The sequence below is a fragment of the Fonsecaea erecta genome (genome assembly GCF_001651985.1).
Source record: "Fonsecaea erecta strain CBS 125763 chromosome Unknown Scaff3, whole genome shotgun sequence".
Lineage (NCBI taxonomy): Eukaryota > Fungi > Ascomycota > Eurotiomycetes > Chaetothyriales > Herpotrichiellaceae > Fonsecaea > Fonsecaea erecta.
This window is the reverse complement of record NW_017387246.1, coordinates 2,744,692-2,766,408: the sequence shown is the minus strand read 5'-3', so window position 1 is coordinate 2,766,408 and position 21,717 is coordinate 2,744,692. Positions and strand designations below refer to the sequence as shown.

The 21,717-nt window shown below is 53.8% G+C and overlaps 12 protein-coding genes across 12 annotated transcripts; 4 read left to right on the top strand and 8 right to left on the bottom strand.

The window, feature by feature from the left end:
• Positions 1-486: 486 nt before the first annotated feature.
• AYL99_04251 (hypothetical protein) lies at positions 487-1,253 on the bottom strand (the record flags this gene model as incomplete). The annotated part of the gene is made up of 2 exons (XM_018835765.1): positions 487-890; positions 944-1,253. The coding sequence occupies 2 exons, from the start codon at positions 1,251-1,253 to the stop codon at positions 487-489; spliced, it is 714 nt and encodes a 237-aa protein (XP_018695415.1).
• A 736-nt stretch (positions 1,254-1,989) lies between these two features.
• On the bottom strand, positions 1,990-2,885 carry AYL99_04250 (hypothetical protein; the record flags this gene model as incomplete). The annotated part of the gene is made up of 3 exons (XM_018835764.1): positions 1,990-2,165; positions 2,216-2,789; positions 2,844-2,885. The coding sequence occupies 3 exons, from the start codon at positions 2,883-2,885 to the stop codon at positions 1,990-1,992; spliced, it is 792 nt and encodes a 263-aa protein (XP_018695414.1).
• Positions 2,886-3,562: 677 nt separating this feature from the next.
• AYL99_04249 (hypothetical protein) lies at positions 3,563-7,427 on the top strand (the record flags this gene model as incomplete). The annotated part of the gene is made up of 9 exons (XM_018835763.1): positions 3,563-3,604; positions 3,667-3,819; positions 3,899-4,008; positions 4,085-4,479; positions 4,557-4,706; positions 5,559-5,639; positions 5,697-6,572; positions 6,623-6,695; positions 6,746-7,427. 9 exons carry the CDS (start codon positions 3,563-3,565, stop codon positions 7,425-7,427), a joined length of 2,562 nt encoding a protein of 853 aa, XP_018695413.1.
• A 162-nt stretch (positions 7,428-7,589) lies between these two features.
• Positions 7,590-8,667, bottom strand: AYL99_04248 (aldehyde reductase (GliO); the record flags this gene model as incomplete). The annotated part of the gene is made up of 2 exons (XM_018835762.1): positions 7,590-8,249; positions 8,347-8,667. 2 exons carry the CDS (start codon positions 8,665-8,667, stop codon positions 7,590-7,592), a joined length of 981 nt encoding a protein of 326 aa, XP_018695412.1.
• Positions 8,668-9,334: 667 nt separating this feature from the next.
• On the top strand, positions 9,335-10,694 carry AYL99_04247 (hypothetical protein; the record flags this gene model as incomplete). The annotated part of the gene is made up of 3 exons (XM_018835761.1): positions 9,335-9,784; positions 9,852-9,924; positions 9,979-10,694. 3 exons carry the CDS (start codon positions 9,335-9,337, stop codon positions 10,692-10,694), a joined length of 1,239 nt encoding a protein of 412 aa, XP_018695411.1.
• Positions 10,695-10,887: 193 nt separating this feature from the next.
• AYL99_04246 (hypothetical protein) lies at positions 10,888-11,509 on the bottom strand (the record flags this gene model as incomplete). Its single annotated transcript, XM_018835760.1, has 3 exons — positions 10,888-10,955; positions 11,018-11,084; positions 11,276-11,509. 3 exons carry the CDS (start codon positions 11,507-11,509, stop codon positions 10,888-10,890), a joined length of 369 nt encoding a protein of 122 aa, XP_018695410.1.
• Positions 11,510-12,101: 592 nt separating this feature from the next.
• AYL99_04245 (hypothetical protein) lies at positions 12,102-13,063 on the bottom strand (the record flags this gene model as incomplete). Its single annotated transcript, XM_018835759.1, has 2 exons — positions 12,102-12,262; positions 12,343-13,063. The coding sequence occupies 2 exons, from the start codon at positions 13,061-13,063 to the stop codon at positions 12,102-12,104; spliced, it is 882 nt and encodes a 293-aa protein (XP_018695409.1).
• A 549-nt stretch (positions 13,064-13,612) lies between these two features.
• Positions 13,613-14,129, bottom strand: AYL99_04244 (hypothetical protein; the record flags this gene model as incomplete). Its single annotated transcript, XM_018835758.1, has 2 exons — positions 13,613-13,894; positions 13,977-14,129. The coding sequence occupies 2 exons, from the start codon at positions 14,127-14,129 to the stop codon at positions 13,613-13,615; spliced, it is 435 nt and encodes a 144-aa protein (XP_018695408.1).
• Positions 14,130-14,666: 537 nt separating this feature from the next.
• AYL99_04243 (hypothetical protein) lies at positions 14,667-15,416 on the bottom strand (the record flags this gene model as incomplete). The annotated part of the gene is made up of 2 exons (XM_018835757.1): positions 14,667-14,961; positions 15,040-15,416. The coding sequence occupies 2 exons, from the start codon at positions 15,414-15,416 to the stop codon at positions 14,667-14,669; spliced, it is 672 nt and encodes a 223-aa protein (XP_018695407.1).
• A 707-nt stretch (positions 15,417-16,123) lies between these two features.
• On the top strand, positions 16,124-17,723 carry AYL99_04242 (hypothetical protein; the record flags this gene model as incomplete). Its single annotated transcript, XM_018835756.1, has 7 exons — positions 16,124-16,227; positions 16,301-16,530; positions 16,593-16,867; positions 16,928-16,984; positions 17,038-17,239; positions 17,300-17,553; positions 17,622-17,723. The coding sequence occupies 7 exons, from the start codon at positions 16,124-16,126 to the stop codon at positions 17,721-17,723; spliced, it is 1,224 nt and encodes a 407-aa protein (XP_018695406.1).
• Positions 17,724-18,389: 666 nt separating this feature from the next.
• Positions 18,390-18,935, top strand: AYL99_04241 (hypothetical protein; the record flags this gene model as incomplete). Its single annotated transcript, XM_018835755.1, has 1 exon — positions 18,390-18,935. One exon carries the CDS (start codon positions 18,390-18,392, stop codon positions 18,933-18,935), a length of 546 nt encoding a protein of 181 aa, XP_018695405.1.
• An 889-nt stretch (positions 18,936-19,824) lies between these two features.
• Positions 19,825-21,608, bottom strand: AYL99_04240 (hypothetical protein; the record flags this gene model as incomplete). Its single annotated transcript, XM_018835754.1, has 4 exons — positions 19,825-20,085; positions 20,145-20,585; positions 20,647-21,306; positions 21,375-21,608. 4 exons carry the CDS (start codon positions 21,606-21,608, stop codon positions 19,825-19,827), a joined length of 1,596 nt encoding a protein of 531 aa, XP_018695404.1.
• Positions 21,609-21,717: the final 109 nt, after the last annotated feature.

The window sequence follows — 21,717 nt, the reverse complement described above, 5'->3', positions numbered from 1 at the left end:
CTCCAATCATGCTAGACGTGTCATTGTTTGCCACTATAACAATCAGAATAGTGGAGGCACGTCTCTATAAGCATTGTTGCGGGAACGCGCCTTTGATGGCTGGAAAGTCCGAGCAGGCACAAGGATCTGATCGCATGTTCAGAAGCACCACGTCCACTGACTTCAAGTCTGCACCCACTTAGGCAGTCATACTGGTGTTTCATGCTTTGGGAGGCTCGGTCTCTGCGTCAGGAATTCATTTTGCAGTTGAATGCCCCAGCAGCGCGCGTGGGCTCCCGACACTGATCCAAAGACTAGCAGGATTGTGAACGAGAAGAAGGTAAAGAAAAAAAACTATAAACATCCGATGATGTCCTATCTCAAAAAGGCTGCAGTGGTTCCTGTTCACGAGCAACAACAGCTCGTGGGATTCCATAAGCACGCACAGGGTTAAACGACAGAGCACCAGGTCCTTCCCAGGTAAAATCCCATATCTTGCGCCATTTATCAGTGGGCGGTCTTGCCGATGTCTCCAATGATGCTTTTCATCTCTCCGTTCAAGGTCTTTGAAAGCTGCTCCTTGAGCAGTTCAATCTGGCGAGGGTCACGTCCGTCTTCCAACCCGCAGTCAACCTCCTCCACAGCCCCATTGTCCTGGTTAAAGATCCAGCCGGTGATGGGAATTGACGGCTTGATCAGGGGGTGGCTTCTCAAGAATTGGACGTCCTCGACAACGCTTCTTTCCAACACTTCTCTTTCTGACTCCCCCTTTTTCCACGAAAATGCATAGTAGGTCAAAGCCTCCGCCCATTGCTTGGATCCCTGCAGGAACGGTCCATCTTTCATGAGAGGGTCGTTGTTCGTTATCATGGATCGGATAAAGTCATCGGAGCACGATAAAGCACCACAATCTGTGTCGATGTGAGCGAACACTCCTCTCAACTGAGGTCAAGGGAGTCCATACCTGTGTGATGAATAACCTTCAACTCTTTGATGTCGCTCAAGATTTCAATGCTGGCAATTGTCCGAAGAACATCCATGGTAGCAGTTCTTCCACCTCCGTTTCGAATGACAAAGGCCTCGTTCTCGCCCAAGCGGAAAAACTGATCTGGACTGCATCGGGCGTCACAACATGTGATTATGCCAACGCGGGATTTTGCTCCCACTATCATATTTGGCTTCGAGAAGACGTTTTCCATATAGTCCTCATTCGCGGCTTTGAAATCGTACGGTCTGAACGCCTGAAATTCCGGGTGGCCCAGTCCTTTCGCCATGATTGCCTGTGCTTTAAGAGGTCTGTGTCGCTGAGAATATCGCAACGAGGTTCCAAGAGTGTCAAGAGATGGCGCAGCTAGCTCGCTTCGAGAGGATCAAGAATGCCTTCTCATTATACATATGCAATGCTGATATTTTTGGGGGTTCTAGTGCGGTGTTCGCGGTAGCCGTTCTCAAATCCGGAGTTGCGAGAAACACCGTATTGCGGTGTTCAAAAGCCCCGACTTGACTCAACCACACCCTTCAAAGCCATGCTCCACTCAGCCTTCCGTCAATAATGCAAGCGTTCAGCTGGTACATGCCAAGGTCGCAGCAGCAAGTGAGCTCTAGATGAGGAAGACCTGGGAAAATCCCCAAGATCTCAGGGAGACCCCCAGGTCTCTAGGACGCCGTCGGATGCCGCCTTGTGTCTGGAATGTGTTGTTCAAGCACTGACGATTACGAATTGATCAATCAGCTTGTCGCGTTAATGGTATGCGTCCATTTCGAATCCCTTAAGAATACGAATGCGACACCTGAATGTTGGTTGCGTGCAAGGATGCAGCACCCGGATTCGGTCATTCCAAAAACCACGACACTCTTCCTGGACCGATGGAACATGACTACAACGGTCAGATGGAGTTCACGACTGGCTTCATAGAGAATGATCTCAAAGTGGCTATGTTGCAGAGCTATCACGATCTTGCGGATGTTCTGATTGATTTGCCTTCATGCTATCACAAATGTCGACGTGCTTCAGAACCAGTTCTTGTCCCCGTGGTGTGACATAACAGCACCCCCGTCACCGTTCTCAACGCTTTTCGAGTTCACAACGCTCAGCACTTGTTCGACCGACTCAAGTGCTGTCATAGGACCGGGAAAGTTGGGCGCAGCTTTCAGAAACTTCTGAACAAGTCCTTCTATTCCAGGCGCTGGATACGAATGAGCAGGAGTCGTCATTGAAGGCGGGAGATGAACTTACCTGCAGCTGCAGCTGTGTCTACCACCCCGGGAGAAATGGAAATGAATAAGATGCCCTCGTCCTTGTATCGGGCACTGTACTTGGCAACTGCGATGTTGACCGCCGCTTTGCTCATGCTATACGGTGCTGACTCCCAGATCCCGAGGTCATTGACGAAATCCAGATCGCCCATGCCAGAAGTTAGCGTCACCACTTTCTTGACACGGCCCTTTTTGATCAAGGGCAAGAAGGCATTAATGGTGTTGATGACCCCGACGACATTTGTGTTGAATGCCGTCTTGATATCTTCGTCCAACGACGTCGGGTCACTCTCGAACTCGTCGAGAAACTTTCCCGTGGTCAGGTGCGAAACGTATGCAGCATTGTTGATCAGGTAGTCGAGTGAGCCACCGGTTAGGTTTTTGACAAGATCCCGGGCAACATTCAGAGATTGGCGGTCGGTAATATCAGCTTGAATGATGGCAACATTTTGCAAGCCGTCCTGCTGGATCTTTTTGTCTGTCGCGACTTTGTCTCGGACTAGACCAACTACAACATTGTCTGGATCTTTGGATAGGTACTGAATGAACCCGTACTGACTCTGTGTTAGCATTTCGAATCGAATTGTAACCCAAAGGGACCTCCTTACGCCAATTCCCCGACTAGCTCCAGTCACAACGTATGACGGCATCTTGTTGGATTGCGAACCTGCTTAAGTCTAGGAATGTGGGCGAACTCTGGAAGCCAGACCTTTGCCAGCGACATATTTACATTTTCAACCTGCGTCTGGAGTAACAGCTTCACAGCGAATTTGTCAGCGGAGGATGAACTTTTGCGGGCTCCATGTATCCAGCATGGTTATGGAGATCTTATGTCGTATTCCATCGTTAATATTGGGTCAATGGTGAGACTATGCAACCATCGAGGGAACAAGTCCAAAGGACACACGAAATGATTGACATGGGGGTTGCTTGAATTACTAACGGGCACGGGCTTAGGATACTGGTTAGAGGAATCCAGAAGCCCAGAAAGTGTCTGGGGGTTTCCCAGATAGTGGCGACACAGTTATACCTTCGGCCCTTCAAACACCGTTGACGGCTTTCTGCTTGTACCGGCACGACTGAAGCACTCGTTCCCTGCACACACGGCGGCTATTCCTCCCGACAACGACTATTCAGTATTCTGTGGCGACTGTATGTGCGAGATCTGGATTACGTGGTAGCATGTATCAGACCAAAGCTATAGACTAGCCTAAAAAGTCAGGTTTACTACTATCGGATCTTGGGTCTCATACAACGACGTTGCACACCTTCACGACCTACATTTCTCAATCTCTGGTACTGGTGCAACAGCATATCAACTGCAAAGATGCCTTCTTATGTGATCACTGGCGCAGATCGGGGTATAGGGGTAAGTGTTGGGATCAAACTCTGCTATTCGAGCCATGGACTGACGGATGAAATCCGCAACAGTATGAGTTTCTCCGCAAGCTTTCAGCAGATCCAGACAATGTCGTTATTGCTTTAGTGTTATCAAAGAAAGCGACAGAGGAGAAACTCGCGGAGCATGGCATCAAGAATGTTCATGTGTTTGAAGCCGATGTTACTGATCGCAGCGCTTTACTAGTATGTATCCTGCCTCTACCCGTTTTGGACTCCCTTCGTATACACCAAAACGGATATAATAGAGCTGACGAAATCCTAGAAAGCGGCAGAGGAGACCGAGAAGGTCCTTGGTGGGAAAGGTGTAGATATTTTCATCAACAATGCCGGCTTGATAGCGAAGCCCTCGGCCTTTCGAACTTTGGAAGACTAGTATTTCCAACCCTCCCCAAGATTCCGGCAACATTTATTGCAAGGAAAGTGCTGACTGTTTATGCGGCAATCACAGTTACGACATGCCTGAGGTATTTGACAAGGACATGCACGAATGCTTCAACATCAATGCCATTGGGACCATGAACGCAACGGCAGCATTCATTCCGCTGATACGAAAGGGAACGATCAAAAAAGTGATTGCATTGAGCAGCGGCATGGGCGATCTTGACTTCACCAACATGCTGGATATGGACATGGCGGTGCCTTACTCCATAAGCAAAGCCGCTCTGAATATGGTCATGGCGAAGTTCAGTGCCTCGTACAAGAAAGAGGGTATCCTGTTCATGGCCGTCAGTCCTGGTGCGGTAGACTCGGAAGACGACGGTCGAGGATCCAATCCGCCCGTCGAGGACGTCGAGGGGGATCTATCGCAAACACTCTACCCCGTCCGCCCGTGGCATAAGCATGGTAAGTTCGCCGTGGAACAAAGTTCCTACCTTTTCCACCTGGACGCCAAAAGCTAACATGAGTGTCTGTCGATGCAGCGAGCGTTCCAGAGCTGCAGAAGCGCAAAGAACAGGGCTTGAAGTTCCACAGCTACGAAAACTCTTATGTCAAGCCACTGAATACGCAAGAATCAGTCGATTTCCTCCTGAAGGTTTTGAACGAGAAGAGTATAGAGAACGGAGACGCAGGTGCGTTCCTCTCGCATCTGGGCAACAAGAAATGGCTTTAGCGGTCTTGAGGGCCAGGACCTGTTGTAATCACGCTATGAGCATTTCCATCTAGCCATCCTTCACAGAACTGGTACATATTTGTGACCATGATAGAAAAATACAAGCATCGAATCACACAGCGCTGCTGTTTGGTTCCGTTGTCTGTGGGCCGAAACATAGCCTTCTGGAACGGTTCTAGATCGATAATAGGGAGACTTGTTGTTGTCGTTCTTCTCGTATTCACCGGTTCACCGATGCTGGTGAAAGACACGGCCCTGGGGGATGGATACAGCACGCATACTCCAGTCCAGACACTGTGGAGAAAGAGAAAGCTGAAGGTTACAGAGTGATGCTCACAATCCACTCACTGTGGATTTTCATGATTACTCAACGGCAGCCATCATCATCAACGGCAATTGCCAACGCCGCGATCGGTTCCCCGAAACCACGGGAAGCGCGTAACCATCTTGGCCTGTGGGAGCTTGGAAGGCCTTTTCAGAAAGGTTAGCTGGCTACTCGTTGCTTGTCTTGGGTAAGGAAAACACCGCACCGGAATGCAACAAAATCGTGGCATGATAGAGATGAATAAATCAACTATGTCCCAGGCGCCCTTTTCAACTGCTCTCACAAACCCCAACAGCTTGAGACTTCTCTGTCACCGGAAGCATGGCGAACGCAGAATCGACCCCGAGGGACTCGTCTGCCCCCGACTTTGAGACTGATGTCGTCGTTGTAGCACCGGGCCTTCGGGAGGCTCCATTGCCTCTTTTCTCGGATCATATGGTAAGAATTGGGAGAATTCTTGGGCTAGTTTAAACTGACGGTGATCAGGCATCAAGGGAATCATGATCGGGGCGACGTCCACGACGGCAGAGACGCCTCGAGCACATATCACGAACATGGCAGCGCTGGGTAAGACATCCCGTCTTCCAGGCAAAGTCAGACCTGAATCTAACACGCTGGATCTAGAATGTCTGCGCGACATCGATCTGGAGGTCGAATGTCGCAAGCTGGCTAGCCCCAAAGACAGCATGATGCACACGCGATGGGGATACAGCATGGCCGGGGAGGAGTACGCCCGACTCTACTCCTGGGGGAATGGCCCAGTCATGGAAGGCAAATACGCGCAATGCAGCCCGTGCGAGCCCGTGGATCTGCCTCAGACTCAACTCGAACCGATTCTCACTCGCAAGGCCACGACCAGCGGGTTCATCTGCCGCTTCAACACGGAATTTGTCAGTTTCGAGGACCACGAACAGGATGGCTTCGTCGACGTCCTGGTCAAGGATCTCGTCTTCAACGCCTTCTACACGATCCGCTGCAAGTACCTGTTCGGTGCCGACGGCGCGCGGAGTAAGATCATTTCACAGCTGGGGCTGCCGCTCAAGCAAAAGCCTGGTGGTGGACTCGCGTGGAATGTCCTCGTCAAGGCAGATCTGAGCAAACACGTCCAATATCGAAAGGGGAACTTGCACTGGTGCTACCAGCACGACATCGACCACCCCGACTTTGCCTGGATTGGGTTTCCCCGGATGGTGAAGCCGTGGAACGAATGGGTCTTCATCATGTTTCCTGTCCAGGGCTACCAGCCGAATCCCCCGCCGACCGAGGAGCAGTGGATGAAGCGCATCAAGCAAATCATTGGCGACGACTCCATCGACGTCAAGATCCTGAACATCAGCAAGTGGATGATCAACGACATTGTCGCTGAGAAGTACTCCAAGGGGAATGTCTTCTGTCTTGGTGATGCTGTCCATCGACATCCCCCCTCGAACGGTCTCGGTTCGAACACTTGCATCCAAGATGCATATAATCTGGCGTGGAAGGTGGCGTATGTCCTGAAAGGTGAGTCGTTGCGCTGTCCACACGCCCCTACAAAACTGACATTCCGCCAGGTCTGGCCGGGAAGGAGTTGCTGGATTCCTACAACCAGGAACGGCAACCAGTGGGCGAAGCTATTGTTGAGCGGTATGTATGAACTCCATTTCCCCAGAAGCATCTTTCTGACGAGATAAAAGGGCATTCCAAGGCTACCTTGACCATCTTCCTCTGTGGAAAGCGGCGGGCATCCTGGCTCCCGACGCGGCCACTCGGGTCGCAGAATTTGGGAAGCTCGTCCATGCCACGCCAGAGGGCCGAGAACGTCGAAAAGCGTTTTTCAAGGCCATCCAGGGCACGCGCTTCGAGTTCCAAGGACTGGGTATCGAGATGAACCAACGGTATCAATCCTCAGCGGTCTACCAAGCTGACCAAGGACCCATTCCCTCATTCCCAGGACATCCCGTCCTCGACCACACCAAGTCAACGTACCCGGGCTCGCGGCTGCCGCACGTCTGGTTGAACAAGGCCATTCCCGAAAAACCCACTCCCATCCTCGACCTGGCTGGTAAAGGCCAATTCACCATTCTGACCGGCATTGGTGGCGATGCCTGGAAGCAGGCCGCAGCCAGAGCGAGCACCGCCTTGGGCATTACCGTGGCTGCGTACTCCATCGGATTCCGGCAGGACTACGAAGACATGTACATGGAGTGGGAGAGTGTCCGGGAGATTGAGGAAGATGGCTGCATCCTCGTCCGGCCCGACAGATTCATTGCATGGAGGAGTATGGAGCTGGTGGAGAATCCGGGAGAAGTCCTTCTGCGTGTCCTCCGGACGATATTGTCGCGTACGGACAAGGAGGTTAATGGGACGATCAGATAGAGAGGGTATACTCGATGATCATTGCTTGCTCTTTGTCATCTATCTGTCTGCCTCTCTATCTGTCTACTTTCTAAGCAATGGAGATATATCAATATATTTGGGAGACAGTTCTTTTGATAGATCTCGACTTTTGATCACCATGTACATATGTATTCATGCCTCCTACTTGGCAAAGGCATCCATGGGGGCATCGTGCTTGACCGTCTCCCACACCTCATCGATCCTCTTGACCACGCTGTCCTTCAGCCTCCCCCTCTGCAGCCCTTGCAGGGTCGGCTCGATCTGCTCGAACTTGCTGGCACCGATGATGATGCCGTCGCCCAGCTCGGCCCGCAACGCACTGTGGTAGGCGACCCAGCGATACGCCAACTCGGCGCGCGAACAGCCCTGCTCGCGCGCCACGTCCTCCCACAGCGCCAGCGCGGCCAGGTACGACTCCTTGAGGTACATCTGGTCGTACATGCCGGCGGCGAAGTCGGTGTTGAAGCGGCCGGCCCCGTCGACGATCTGCTGCTTCGTCTTGGTCAGGAACCCGCCCGCGAGCGGGGAGTAGGCGTAGAACACGATGCCCAGTTGGCGGAGCGTGGGGAGCAAGAGGGTTTCGAGTTTGCGCGCCACGGGCGCGTAGTTGCCCTGGAACACGCTGGGCAGCACGTACCCGTGGGCTTTGCAGTGCTCGTAGATCGCGACCACGTCGTCCGTCGGGTAGTTGGACAGGCCGAATCGCTTGAACAGACCGAGCTTGTATGCTTCGTTGACGCCGGATAGTGTCTCTTCGATCGGGACGCTCACGTCGGGACAGTGTAGGTAGAAAACGTCAGGCTGTGAAGGGCACACATGCCATGTTCAGCTTCTGTAAGAGAGAGAGAGGACAGGACATGGTAACTCTGTAAAGACCAAGACTTCATCGATCACTCACCACGCAACCGAGCTTCTTGACACTCTCCTGCGCGCCCGTGACGATGCCGTCCTTGGTCGCCTTCCCAGGACTCCATCCCATCAACCACTTCGTGTCAATCGCGAACCGGTCGCCCGCCTTGGTCTCCCCTAACCGCCGCTCGCTCTCGCCGTACAGCTGCGCCGAGTCGAGCCGTGTGACGCCGTACTGGGAGATCAGGTCATACGTGGCCGTGAGGCCCTCGTCGCTGATGAAAGGTTCGGCATTGCCGAAGAAGCCCGCCCCGAATATGACCTGGGGGCATTGAGGCGAAGAAGAAGGAGGAGAAGAAGAAGAAGTCATGGTTTTTTCTCTACGGCGTTCAAAGTAAACAACGAATGATGGGAGGGCTGTACTCGTTCTCGTTCTCGTTCTTGTCCTCTTCTTATTCGTGTCTTTTCTTGGGTGACAGGATCACTGGCTGACACCATCTCCCACCAAGTTTGCACCTACATTTTGAAGCATGCCTAGAGACGGATTCCTGCTGGCAGAATTGATTGCATTTGAAATCAAGCAAATCCTCGGATCCAGTCAGGTTCCACAGTTTTCCTGCTGCTCCACTGGCACCCCTGTGTCTGGTCGTGACAGCACAAAAGCCGTGGCAGATCTGCGTGTGAGTATGTGTTGCTGTGTCTGTGTGTATTGCTGATAAGGTATTTGTGCGAGTGGGTTTCGATCACGGTCTTACGAAGGCCGAAACCCGCGGCAAAAACTGGCTATCTGACTACGGTATGGGCTAACGACGTTCTAGATCTTATCGACCCATTGATTGGACGCGGCGTACAGTTCGGCACTCCACTGAGAAGTCGTCGTCGTCATTGGGTGGTGGGCGGCAATGCAACGTCCAGCATACAGACATACACACATACATCGGTGTGTGTATTATGTCTCCAGGGATTGGTGATTTCCCCCTTTAAAAAGGGGCTCCATCGAGCAGGACATTCGGTCATTCAACAAGAAGAAACAAACAATGTCGCCCATCACGCCGTACAAGATCAATGTGCCCGAGGAGAAGATCCAGCGTCTGAAGCAGCAAATCGCCCTCGCTGACTTCCCAGATGAACTCCCCGACGTCGAACCCTGGACTCGAGGCACCCCCTTGTCTGATCTGAAGCGCCTCGCCGCGTATTGGAAGGATGGCTTCGACTGGCGCAAACACGAGGCCAAGCTGAATGAACTGCCCCAGTTCATGACCCAGATCGACGTCGACGGCTTCGGCACCTACGACATCCACTTCGTCCACGCGCAGAGTCCCGTCAAGAACGCCATCCCACTGATCTTTTGCCACGGGTGGCCGGGCAGTTTTGTGGAGATCACCAAGATCCTCCCGCTGCTGCTCGACGGCGGGAAGGACGCCCCTTCGTTTCACGTCGTTGCGCCCAGTATGGTCGACTATGGATTCTCGTCAGGGGCCGGAAAGGTAGGTGGACAGCCAGCAGCAGCCCATGCATATGAACGAATCAGGCACTGACCGAGACTGTGACTAGGCGAACTTTCAATTCGAGCAGCATGCCGAGGTGGCTCATAAACTCATGACCAAGCTGGGCTACAAGCAATACGGTAAGCTCGTGAAGACAGCCTCGTGAACCAAACCACCGTTAACATAGGTGGCAGTCGCTCAAGGAGGAGACTTGGGCTACTTCGTGGTGCGCTTCCTGGCGATGCAATACCCAGAGTCGTGCAAGGCGCAGCACATCAACATGTGCCACCCACCCGAGATCAGCGCCACGTCGCATCCCGCCCTGTGGGCGCAGTACCAGGCGACTCCGCTGACCGAGTACGAGAAGGCGGGCATTGCTCGGTCGCGCTGGTTCCGCCAGGAAGGGTTCGGGTACAACCTCCTCCACAGCACGCGGCCCCAGACGGCCGGGTATGCCATCACCGCGAGCCCCGTGTCGCTGCTGGCCTGGATCTACGAGAAACTCCACGACTGGACCGACGGCTACCCGTGGACCGACGACGAGGCCCTCACCTGGATCAGCATCTACTACTTCTCGACCGCGGGCGCGGCGGCCTCGCTGCGCATCTACTACGAGAAAACGCACCGGACGCCCCGGGAGGGATTCCCCCTGAAGGAGGCCTATCTCGAGATCCAGCGCTACGTCGACGTGCCTCTGGGCTACTCGCGGTTTCCCAAGGAAATCGTCCTGCTGCCGAATATCTGGGTGAAGGCCATGGGTCCCGTCGTGTTCACCAGAGAACATGAGAAGGGTGGCCACTTTGCCGCCTGGGAGTTGCCCGAGGTGCTGGTCCAGGATATCCGCACCATGTTTGGCAAGCGGAGTGCCGCGCACGGCGTGGTGCAGGGGAAGTCAGGGTATGATGAGTAGGTAGATGGCAAGCAACAGTTTTCTTCTTCGTCGTCTCGTTGTCTGTGATGAAAGTATGGAACAGAGCCTTTGTGACCCGGTCTTCTCCCCCAGCAAACGCACAGTCCCTAGGTTCTCTCAGGAAGCATTTTCTGTGCCCGTATACACCAGCCTGAACTTCCACCCCTACTATCTCTCCCCAGGCTAGTGAGGCCTACTCGGGCTTGTAATCCGGCTTCTGCCTCCACCAACCCGGTATCCGCTCCCAGTCCTCGACGGTACCTAAAAGAAGGTCCAAGTTAAAGGAAGATCACCATTGTTAGATAAAGTGAGATTCGACTCACGCTCTTTGATGTACATCTTCTCCGTCGCGACGCGGTACGGGTCGTAGTATGCCTTGGGCATTTGGACCTAAAGAGGATGAGGATTTCAACCCATGCTTCTCACCAAAGAAATACAGCCCTAGAGACGAAACTAGCTTCTTTCCCCTCGAAACGACTTTTTCTTCTCCAGCTTAGATCACACAAATTGTCTGAGTAGAGCGGTGCAGATAGACTGACCAAGCAAAGAGGGGAGTCAGATAGACACAGATAGAGACATACATTCACAAACCACTCCCGATCACACGCCCACTCCTCGACGATCCGAATGGTGCCATGATGGTTCGGGTCCCAGTACGTGTCGACGAACAGGCACTCGGGCTCGGCGGTGACGGCCTCGAACGTCGTGCGCAGGTGCCGCAGGAACTCGTCGGCGTCCTTGTCGGCGACGTGGAATGTTACGTGGAACATGAGCCGTTTCTCCTTGTTTGGTGCTGCTGGCGCTGAGGGAGACATGTCTTGCCGGAGCCGGGAGGAGTAGATCTGGTCGATGTGGGCTGGGGTCTGTCTACAAGGGAGGCGGGATGTCGACGGTCTCGTGGCAGGGGTGTTGGGGCGTGAGGTAATATAATATATATATATAACTATATTGGGCTGGAAGGAAGACCTGGGAGAGATATAGTTGATTCCTTTGTCGTATTTCACCAGGATATATGTTGGACTTGTCGCTCATCCGTCCACTATTGCTTCGGACTATTTCAGCTACCCCATGTGTCCCTAGCGGGGTTTTCGAAGGCCGGCTAGTCTGTCCCGGGGTTTGAGGTAGATACGGAGACTGAGCTTGAAATCAACAATCAACGGGGCCGAGCTGGGGACGGTATACTAGCCCTCGAGGGGATTGTATCCTGGCCGCTGTGAGATCCGGCACCTCACCTTCGTGGGGATACTATGTCCAGCGGGAGAGCAGGTGATGTATCGAGTGGAAGTGGTGTCATGGATAGAGAGACAGACTATAGCTGAGCTATGCATAGGGCGAAGAAAGTCACCGTCTGATACAGGTGTCTATATTATAGCAGAGGTAACTAACTTTCTATACCTACCAGCCCCCTCATATACCTGTCAATTCGATACGCAGGAGATCCTTCTCTATGATCTCGTCCTTCCGCGACTTCATCTCGTCCACGTCCCAGTTTGCCCACACCAGACGACCTTTCAAAAACTCAGCCTCAGGACTAGCCAGCCAGATGGCGAAATGGGCCGGCAGATTGACTGTTACTCGTTAGTTTTCTTACACTTTCAATGCATAGTTTTCTCCTGGGCTAGACTTCTTAAGTTCAATAGGAACGTACCAGAATCCACCGACAGAGCAGTATTTCCTATCTTGGCCGACATGGCTGTGGCTATCAGCCCCGGATGCAGATTGACGATGCGCACCAAGGGCATCTCCTCCTGGATGACGTCCATGGCCTTGGTGATGGCGATCTTGGACGCGCAGTAGCCGCTGTGGCCCCTGCAGTGGCCCGCGCGCACGCCGTAATGCGCCAAAATACTTGAGAGGTTGATAATGATGGCGTCGGACTTGCCGTGGCGTAGGAACTCGACAGCCACCAGGAAGCTGCCCTTGACGTTGATCTCGAAGCACCGGAACCACTCGTCCATGTCGATGTCCAGCACCGGTCGGCCGACGTTCTGGTATCCCGCGTTGTTGACCAGCACATCCAACTTGCCGCCCACCACGGCCTCGATAGTGGTGAAGGCGTCGCGTACCGCTTTGGGGGAAGTAATGTCCACCACCAGCGGGTGGATTCTGGTCCGGCCCAGGCTCAGGTCTTCGAGTTCGGCTTTGAGCGTCAGCAGCCCCGTCTGATTGAGGTCGATCATGACCAGGTGTTTAGTGCCTGCCTCGACGAACGCGCGACACATCGCCGACCCAATCCCCCCTGCAGCTCCGGTCACCACCACGGCCTTGCCCGCCGTTGACAGACCTGGGAGCGACGGCGAGATGGCCGGGTAGGGCCCATGGTGGTATTGGGTAGTGAAATGTGCCAGGACCGGATGTTCTGTTGCCATCCTGATGAAATACAACTCTTCCGACCCAGTGAGTGTAAGTGAAGCACGACGAGTATTACGCTGGTGGCGTGAGGGCCTCAACGTCGGGTGATTAGCTCGAACCAGCAGTGTTATTATTTACATTTCGTTACTGATATTCATGAAACCCGTCACATCTACTTTGGCGGAGATAGTCGGCCTTGAGAAACAGCGGGCACACAAAACTTGAACCTCTTCTGTCCGGTCAATTGACCCTTCGAAGCTTCTGCCCCGGCAGGAAGACACAGATCTCCAAGACCGTGGGTGGGCTTAGCCTTTGACTTCAGTCGGATGTGCTGACAAACTCCCTTTCTCCCCCACTTCACGAATGTGCTAGTCGAACAAGGAGCACTGGGCCAAAGCGTTTCGCAGGATCCGGTACGGAGCATTCGTCCGTGTCTGGCTATCACTCTTCAAAGACCTGAATACGACGTCAGAAGTGGGCGTTGAGCGTTGAGTGTACTGGAAAACGGGGGTTGTAAATCGGTAACATCCTGGTTCTATCTATCTCAGGGTACATACACTCCTCTGTTACGGAGCATTCACCCGGGCCTCGCTGTCCGGCACGATCTTGCCGTCGAGAACGTACACCTCTTCCCAGCCGATAGTCCAGGCCATGCCTTTCACGTCGAAGAACTTCTCCTCGTCGGGCCGCACCTTCTCAATAAAAAAGGGGTCGTCTCGCGACTTTTTGATGCCCTCGATGTCCTTGACAATGAATTCGGCCACGCCGTCGTAGGGCGTCACTGCCAGGGCCTGCAGTTCTGGCCACGCGGCCATGGTGGTCTGCTGGACGCTTGTCGAGGTGTGGTACTGCAGTCCGTCGAAAACAAAACCCCGCTGGTTAGCTATCGAGAGCGAGAGCCTGAAAATAGTTTGGGACTCTCACACTTACCTGGGTGTATTTCAAAATGCCATATTTTTCCACCAGTGGCCGCACCAAGGGTCCGTGGACGTGCGACCAGTAGTGGTTGAACTCCTCTTCGCTCATTTCCGGCTTTCTCTTGAGGTACATCGACACCCGCAGGACTTTTTGCTTGGTGGCCATGGCTGAGTCAAACGGTTCTGTTGAAGCCAGTGTGAGGAGTATTCTGTTTCTGTTCTTCTCGTAAGAGGATATGATTAAAAATACGACAATAGATGGCGGTCTTTTTAAGGGACATGTGGTCTGCATTGGCCGAGTCGCGGCGAGGCTGCCTCTACAAATCCCTGCCTACGCCGACTCTCTCAACCACAAGAAGTGTTATTGGCTCGTGTGTGATCAAAGACCTAGTTGGTATCAGGAGCGAGCTGGATGTGTAATCAAGATACACTGAGACGGCACCAGACGGTGTTGGGCAACGCCGATTGTTTTCCCCAGTGCCACCCACACTCGGCTGGAGGCTTTGCGGGTTTTGTGGGGGGATGACTTGCTAAAGATATTGGCCAAATTCTACTACACTGCGTACTGCCCGTCATATTCCGACAGCTTGAGACAGCATATGAGAGTAATTCACAAGCTGCAAAAGTGTCTTTACAACGACACTCTGGAAGCAGTGATCGTGGATAGTCATGTCATTGACCCTATCGGACTATCTACTCTGGCCTACTCTACCTGCCCTGCCGCCTCCTTGATCTTCCCATATGCCGCCTTGACCTCCTTCGTCTCTCCGAACGCGTGGAACCACTTCGCAATGAGTGGGTGCTTGTCCAGCGTCAGGCCTGCAAAGCCGTGCAGACGAATCCACGGCTCGTAATGGCAGTCGACGGAGGTGTAGCCACCCGGGATGATCGTGGCACCGTTGGTCTTCCTCAGCTGGCCCTCGAGGATATCATAGCACCGCAAAGTCTGCCCCTGGTATCGCTCCAGTGCATCTTCGTTTTTCGTCTTGTTGTGAAATCTTCATCGGACGCTCTATCAGTACAGCCAATCTCAGGGACATTCAGTGACACAATTTCCTCACCGGAACCAATTTCACTGCCCGCTCATGGGGGCCAAGGTGGTTAAAAGCAGGTACTCCCACTTCTCCAAGTCGACGCGGTCCTGCTCAGTGTCGCCCCGGGGACCGATCTTGTTGTCCTTGTCGTAGACGCGACGGATGTAGTTCATGACCGCCCCGGACTCCCAGGACGTCACGCCCGTGTTGGGGTCTTCCAGGGCCGGGACGCGGCCGTTCTCGTTGATCTTGAGGAACGCGGTTCCCTTGACGCCATGCTCCGGATCGTCGCCGCCCTGCCACAGCCGCAACGTGTACGGCACCTGCAGGAACTCCAGGGCGATGGCGATCTTGATGGGGTTGGGCCCATTGTGGTGGGCGTGCAGGAGGAGCGGTTTGATTGTGGAAGAAGAAGCCATGGTCTGAGACTCTGATGTTCAAATACTAGTCTATTCCCCTCTCTTTTTGGAGGTGGTCGAAATGCCTTTGTTTAATTCTTGGGAGGATAGAACCAAAAGGTGTCCAGATGGGTGTACCGCCGTCTCCGTCTCTTTTTGTTATTTGTTCTTTCAATTGAAACAAGTATCAAAGCATTTCAACAACTCCGCATCGCCAAGGGAGTCGGCGCCCAGACCCAGGGCCAGAACCTCTCTGCTTAGATAACCACAGACGGATGTGTAACCCAGTGAGTATAGGAGCGATGCCGGCGGCAATGCACCCTGGATACGGTGGTGTGCAGCAGAACTGTGCTGAAAAGAGAGACACTCAGAGTCCCGACACCAGATTGGCTTAGATATAATCAGTAATCATCGATAATCCATTCTACATACATAGAGAAGTAGAACGGACGGTATTGCCGGTGGCAAACGAACCCCAATTCAACGGTGTTGGGAAAAGCCGTCCAAGAGAAACGATCAGCCCACCAGAGATCCTGGGCGACGGGCCCCGCCTTTCCCCGGACCATTAAGTGCGACCAAGGCGAGTTGTATCAACGATATCAAGAAGGAATGGAGTATAAAGATGATGTCGGATTGATCTCCTGTATTTCCATGAGATAGATGAGGCAAGTATTTGTGCTAGACGAGCACAAGACATCTATTCCCCTTGTGAACGCAGCCTCGCCAAAATGGAACAACTCGTCACGCCAATCAAGCATCTCGCGCAACCCCTGCAAATAGGGCCGCTGAAACTCCGTAATAGGTTTGGGATGTCGTCGATTTCTCGGAATAGGTATGTATGCATGCAATGCTGCCCAAAAACCCATCCAGCCCTTGTGTGCGTGGTTGACCTGATGACTTCCTAGGTCTTCCAACGGCACGTATCCCAACGAGCTCAATGCCGAGTACTTCTACCAGCGCGCTCTAGGCGGCGCGGGCTTCATTTCGGCGGGCGGCGCCCTCATCGAACCCCAGGGCACTCCGATGCGCGAGACTCCCCAGATTGACACGCACGAGCACATGCTGGCGTGGAAGAAGGTCGTTGACAAGGTGCACACCGTGCCCGGGTCGATCTTCTTCTGCCAGCTTTGGCACTGTATGACTTGTCTCGACGGTGGAGAGCTGGTCGCGATTCATTCCAATGCTGATTTCTTACAGGTGGCCGGATGACCTATGCGGACGCCAAAATCCAAAAGGACTACGGCAAGCCGACCATCGCGCCCAGCGCCATCCAGGCCCGCATGGGCATTGCTCCCGACAACGACGGCGTGTACGATCTCGAGCCGGGGCTGGACAAGGGCTACTCGGTGCCGACGGCCATCGAGGACCCGAAGACGGTGGTCGAGCAATTCCGCCAATCCGCCATCTATGCGAAACAGGCTGGATTCGACGGCGTCGAGTTGCACGGCGCCAACGGGTACCTCGTAGCACAGGTCTGCTCACACTCAAAGGGCCACAGTTACCTGATAACTTCTGCTGACTCGATATTCTAGTTTCTTGACGACGGTGCCAATATCCGGACAGACGAATATGGTGGTTCGGTCGAGAATGTAAGCCCTGAGGCCCTCCTCTGGTGTCACATGGATATAACTCAAGTCTCTAGCGCGCAAGATTCTGCTTGGAGTGCATCGATGCGCTTGTCGAAGTGTGGGGACCCCATCGCGTGGGCATCAAGCTGTCTCCGGCGGTTGGTCGAGGCGACCTGGGCATGTTCCCCGTGGAGAGACAGATTGAACAATTCACCTACCTGATCAAGGAGCTCGACAAGCGCCCCCTGGCTTACATAAACCTGGTCAGATACCTGGGTACGTTTGTAATCCCTCCCTCCGAGAATGCCACGAGCCCGTCTAATGATCCAAAAACAGAGTGGATGGACATGGAAGTCGACGGCAAGATGCGAGGGCCCGTGCACCCCGTGTGGGCGACATATCGCCACCTGATCAAGAACGCCAAGGTGTTCCTAAACGGCGCCATCTCCCTGGTCGAGGCCGAGGAACTTCTCAAAGACAATACCGGCGACGTGATCATCTTCGGTCGCCCCTGGTTGATCAATCCGGACTTTGCCAACGCGGCGATGGCCGGCAGGGAGAAGGAAATCAAGTTCGACTACAACTTTGACGTGAGTAGTCTTCGCCACATATCAAGCACTTTGAGAGAGATGAGATGATGCTGACAAATAGGGGATAGTACTTTGCGCAGTATCCGCCTGGAGACCAGGCTAAGGGGTATATCGACTATCCTTTCATAACGACCGACTACCGGGCTCCACAATTGGCGTCGAAGATTTAGGGAAGGACAGAGCCATGGAAGGTGTAGTCACGAAGCTAGTGGAGAGAGAGTGCATGAAGTAAACTGCGATAGTGCCATAGTCTCGATAGTCAACTTTCCCTGCAGGCTTGTTTCTCTCGGTTGTATTTTGGAAGCCTCCTTTTCTCCGTTCATGGTATACAGAAAGGCTCACCTCGCTGTCTGGACACTGCTGCCATTTGAAAGAACATTGTAGCGGTATACATTCAGTATTGTTGCACCAGTATTGTAGACTCTTTGACATAGATAGCCGAAGCAGCAGGCATGGCCACATGGCAGGAATCATCATACCCTTTCCTCATTCTCCGATAGGACGGTCACGGTTGAATGCGTAAAGACCGGAGAATGCTGCCATTAATAATACTGCTGAGTATTCTGTGCATATCTCCCAGCATACAAGCACAAGGTCAATAAACAGGGAGGAATGATTTGCTCAAGTGACAAATAAAGATACAGAGGCCCTCATACTTTCCTCCCCGGAAATGGGGAAACGGGGTTCAGGAAGCCCGTCTAGCTGTGGTATACTGTGAGCATAAAGAACCCCGTAAACCCGCCAACCTCCAACACCACAGCAGACGCATCCATCCTTCAAGCACTCACAGCCCGGAAACACACTTCTTACTCCTCGCAAAGAACTAATTTACCAAGATGGGCAGCATTGAACCAGACTACACCTCCAAAATCGCCACCCTCACCGAAAAAGTCGCCCAGCTGGAGCGCCGGCTGCAAGCACAAGAGGACGTCGAGGCGGTACGGCACCTGATCGACCATTACACGGCGCTGCATGACCAGGCGTTCACAGACCCCGCGGCGCTGCAGCAGTGGGAGGACCTGTTCACCGAGGACGCGCACGTCAAGTACGCGTTCGGCGAGCACTTTGGCCGTAAGGGGCTGGGCGCCTGGGCCTGGGGCCCCGAGGTCGCCCAGTACGCCCAGTGCCATCTGCAATCAAGCAACTTCGACATCCACTTCAGTCCGGACCGCCAGCTGGCCTTCGTCCGCAGCAACGGCATCACCCATTGGCTGTACGAGCGCGACCAGCTCGACAGGCACTTCGACGCCGGCGCCGTCTATCGCTGGACCATCCGCCGCGAACCGGACAGCACGTGGGCGATTTGGAAGATTGACCTGTACTGTGCCTGGATGACCGGGCAGGATCCGAACGGTGTCAGTGGTGGCGGGAAAACCAAGTGAAGGATTCGCGTCACGTTGTCGAGGCTGAGAAGAGAGCGTGGTCGTGGTATTCGGAACGGGGCCACCCAGGGGGTGCATGGATAGATAGCGCCTGCATACTGTGGCCATGATCACCTGGATGGATGGACGCGTCAAAGCATGTCATGTTCCTTGCAGAAAATAGCCCTCCTTTCCTCAAGCCACCGTACCAAGTACCACTGCAAGGCTTTCTCCACTGTTCGCCTGTTTCGTTACGTCGTGCACGCGCAATGTAAACTTCTGCTAGTGAGACATAGACGCTTTCGCGGTGTCTGGAATCCCGACCCCATATTTTGTCAGACCCGGTAGCCTAGCCACTGGGGACGATCCCACTGGTCGGTCGGCAAAGCGAACTCCGCAATGGGCCTAATTAGTGCTGAGATCCCCAGACCATTCAGGGAGAAGAAGAAAGAGAAGGAGGTGGTGGTGGGGGCGGAGGAGGAAGAGGAAGAGGATCCCCACGCGGAGATGCTCGATGCAGCCTTGAATGACAAATCGTGAATCCCCGCTGAGCTGCATGGAGATGCCCATATGTTCTCGTTATTACCACCAATTCTGTCACCACTGATATTCGATGCTGCAGGGCAGGAATAGTGATCACATATTTTGTTTGTGGTAGTGGAGACACGTGTCAAAATTGAAGCTAGCCCGAAATGGCCCAAATGGTCCGCTCCACCCTTCACCCCAGCCCCTTTTCTTCAGCCTTGCCGGGCATAACCAGAAACGATGCTTAAATATCTGAAGTGGATCAAGACATCTTCGTCAGAGCATGTGGTTTAAGATGGAAATCGACGGAGAAAAGCCTGCGACTCCAATGTTTCCGGGTTCACCTGCTGGCACCTCCCTCAGCCCGGCCCTGGCGTCGATCTGTCTACACTTCGGACTTTTCCATGTGCACAGCTGCCGTGTCCTTGGTGGCGTTCGTCTCGGTGATGTACGTGGGAACAATATCGTCCTGGCTGTGCTTCTCCAAATGCACTTCGTGCGCGTCGTGGTCGACGGTGATGTCTGCGGCGTGCACGGCGATTTTGTCGCCAAAGATCTCGGCCAACTCCTCCAACGCGATGCCCTTGGTTTCAGGTACGAAGAAGAAGACCCACACGAGGCCGCAAGCGGTGACTGAAATGAAGAGCTAAGACAACTGCGTCAGATACTTGACATTTGTGAGGAGTACATCTTTTGTATGCTTACCAGGAAAAACCGCCAGTGGATGTGGGTAAACGCTGTCGGCGCCACCTGGAGATACACCAGGTTGGTCAAGGCGTTGGCCGTGTAGGCGACGATGCTCCCCTTGGAGCGGAGATGGTTGGGGAAGATCTCGCTGACGATGATGAACACGCACACGTCTCCGCAGAGCGCGTAGCTGGCCTGGAACAGGAACAGCATTGCCGCACCCGTGGCCAGGCCTGCTCGGTTGGTGCCTTCCGCACCGTACAGCGCAATCATGGCCGTCTCGATACTGACGCACGTCAAGCACATGCTCAGGCCGAAGAGGAGCAACGTGCGCCGTCCCATGTAGTCCGCAAAGGCGGATCCAATCACGTTGAAAATGGGTGACACAGTGATGTAGCCAGCCTGGAAACACAGCTGAGTGTACGCGTCGTACCCGAGACTGCTCCAGAGGGTTGAGCCCTAGTTTCATCCATTAGCACTTGCGGAAGAAAGGTAGACTCTGGGTTTGGGATCTGCCCACATAATTGTTGATGACCAAGTTGCCTGTGCTCTGGGACAGAAACGCGAGTCCCACTGCAATGGCCACCCGGCGGCGGACAGAGGGACTGGCATAGAACTGCTTCCACGACGCATCGCTTTGCATGTCGAGCTCGGCCTGCTTCTCCATCTGGAAGAACTCGGCGCGCGCAAAGTCCTCCCGATCTCCATGGCCGTGCTGTCTCAACATGATTTTCAGGGACTCATCTTTCCGGCCTTCCATCAGGAGGTGTCGCGGCGACTCAGGCACAAAGAGGTAGCCGACGGTGAGCACCAGAGGGAAGACGATGCCGAGGGCGATCGGGACACGCCATTGAACCTCGTTGGAGACGTTGTAGAATGCCACGCCAAAGTAAGATGAGACGGCGAAGCCCAATGCGCACAATGCGCCGTTCAACCCGACGTAGATCCCGCGAAGAGCCGCAGGGGCAAGCTCAGCGCAGTAGACAGTCATGACAGTCAGGAAGGCGAAACCGGTAGCACCGGTAAAGAAGCGAAGGGCGATGAACATGCCCACATTCTGTGAGGCGGAGATAATGGCCGAGCTGATGATGCCGAGGATGCCAATGGAGATGGACGTGCGTTTGCGGCCGATTTTGTCGGCGAGGTGGCCAGCAATGATGATGCCAAAGATACCGCCAGCCTGAGCAAGTTCGTTGACGTCAGCATCCTGTACCGAGTTGCCTGCGGAGGATAGATATCAAAGCATACCTGGAACACACCGGTCATCGCTCCGATCAGGCCTGGGGCGTTCTTCGTTTGGTTGCCGTCTGCGTCGATGAGGCCCATGTACGACAGGAACGAGGCCTTGGTGAGGGTCGTGCCAATGATGCCAGCAAAGTAGCCATACACGAAGGAGCCGAGTGCAAGGAGAAAGCAGGTGGAGAAGTTGAGCAAGCTGAAGGCTTGCTTGGTACTGGTGATGAGTCCACCTTCGACCGTCATCTTGCCGTTAGTGATATCGTGATGCTAGGGGAATAGTCTTTTGCCGGGGGGAGAAGAGGAGTTACTGAGAAGATGTCGAGGTTGAGAAGAGAATCTGTTGAATTCCAGG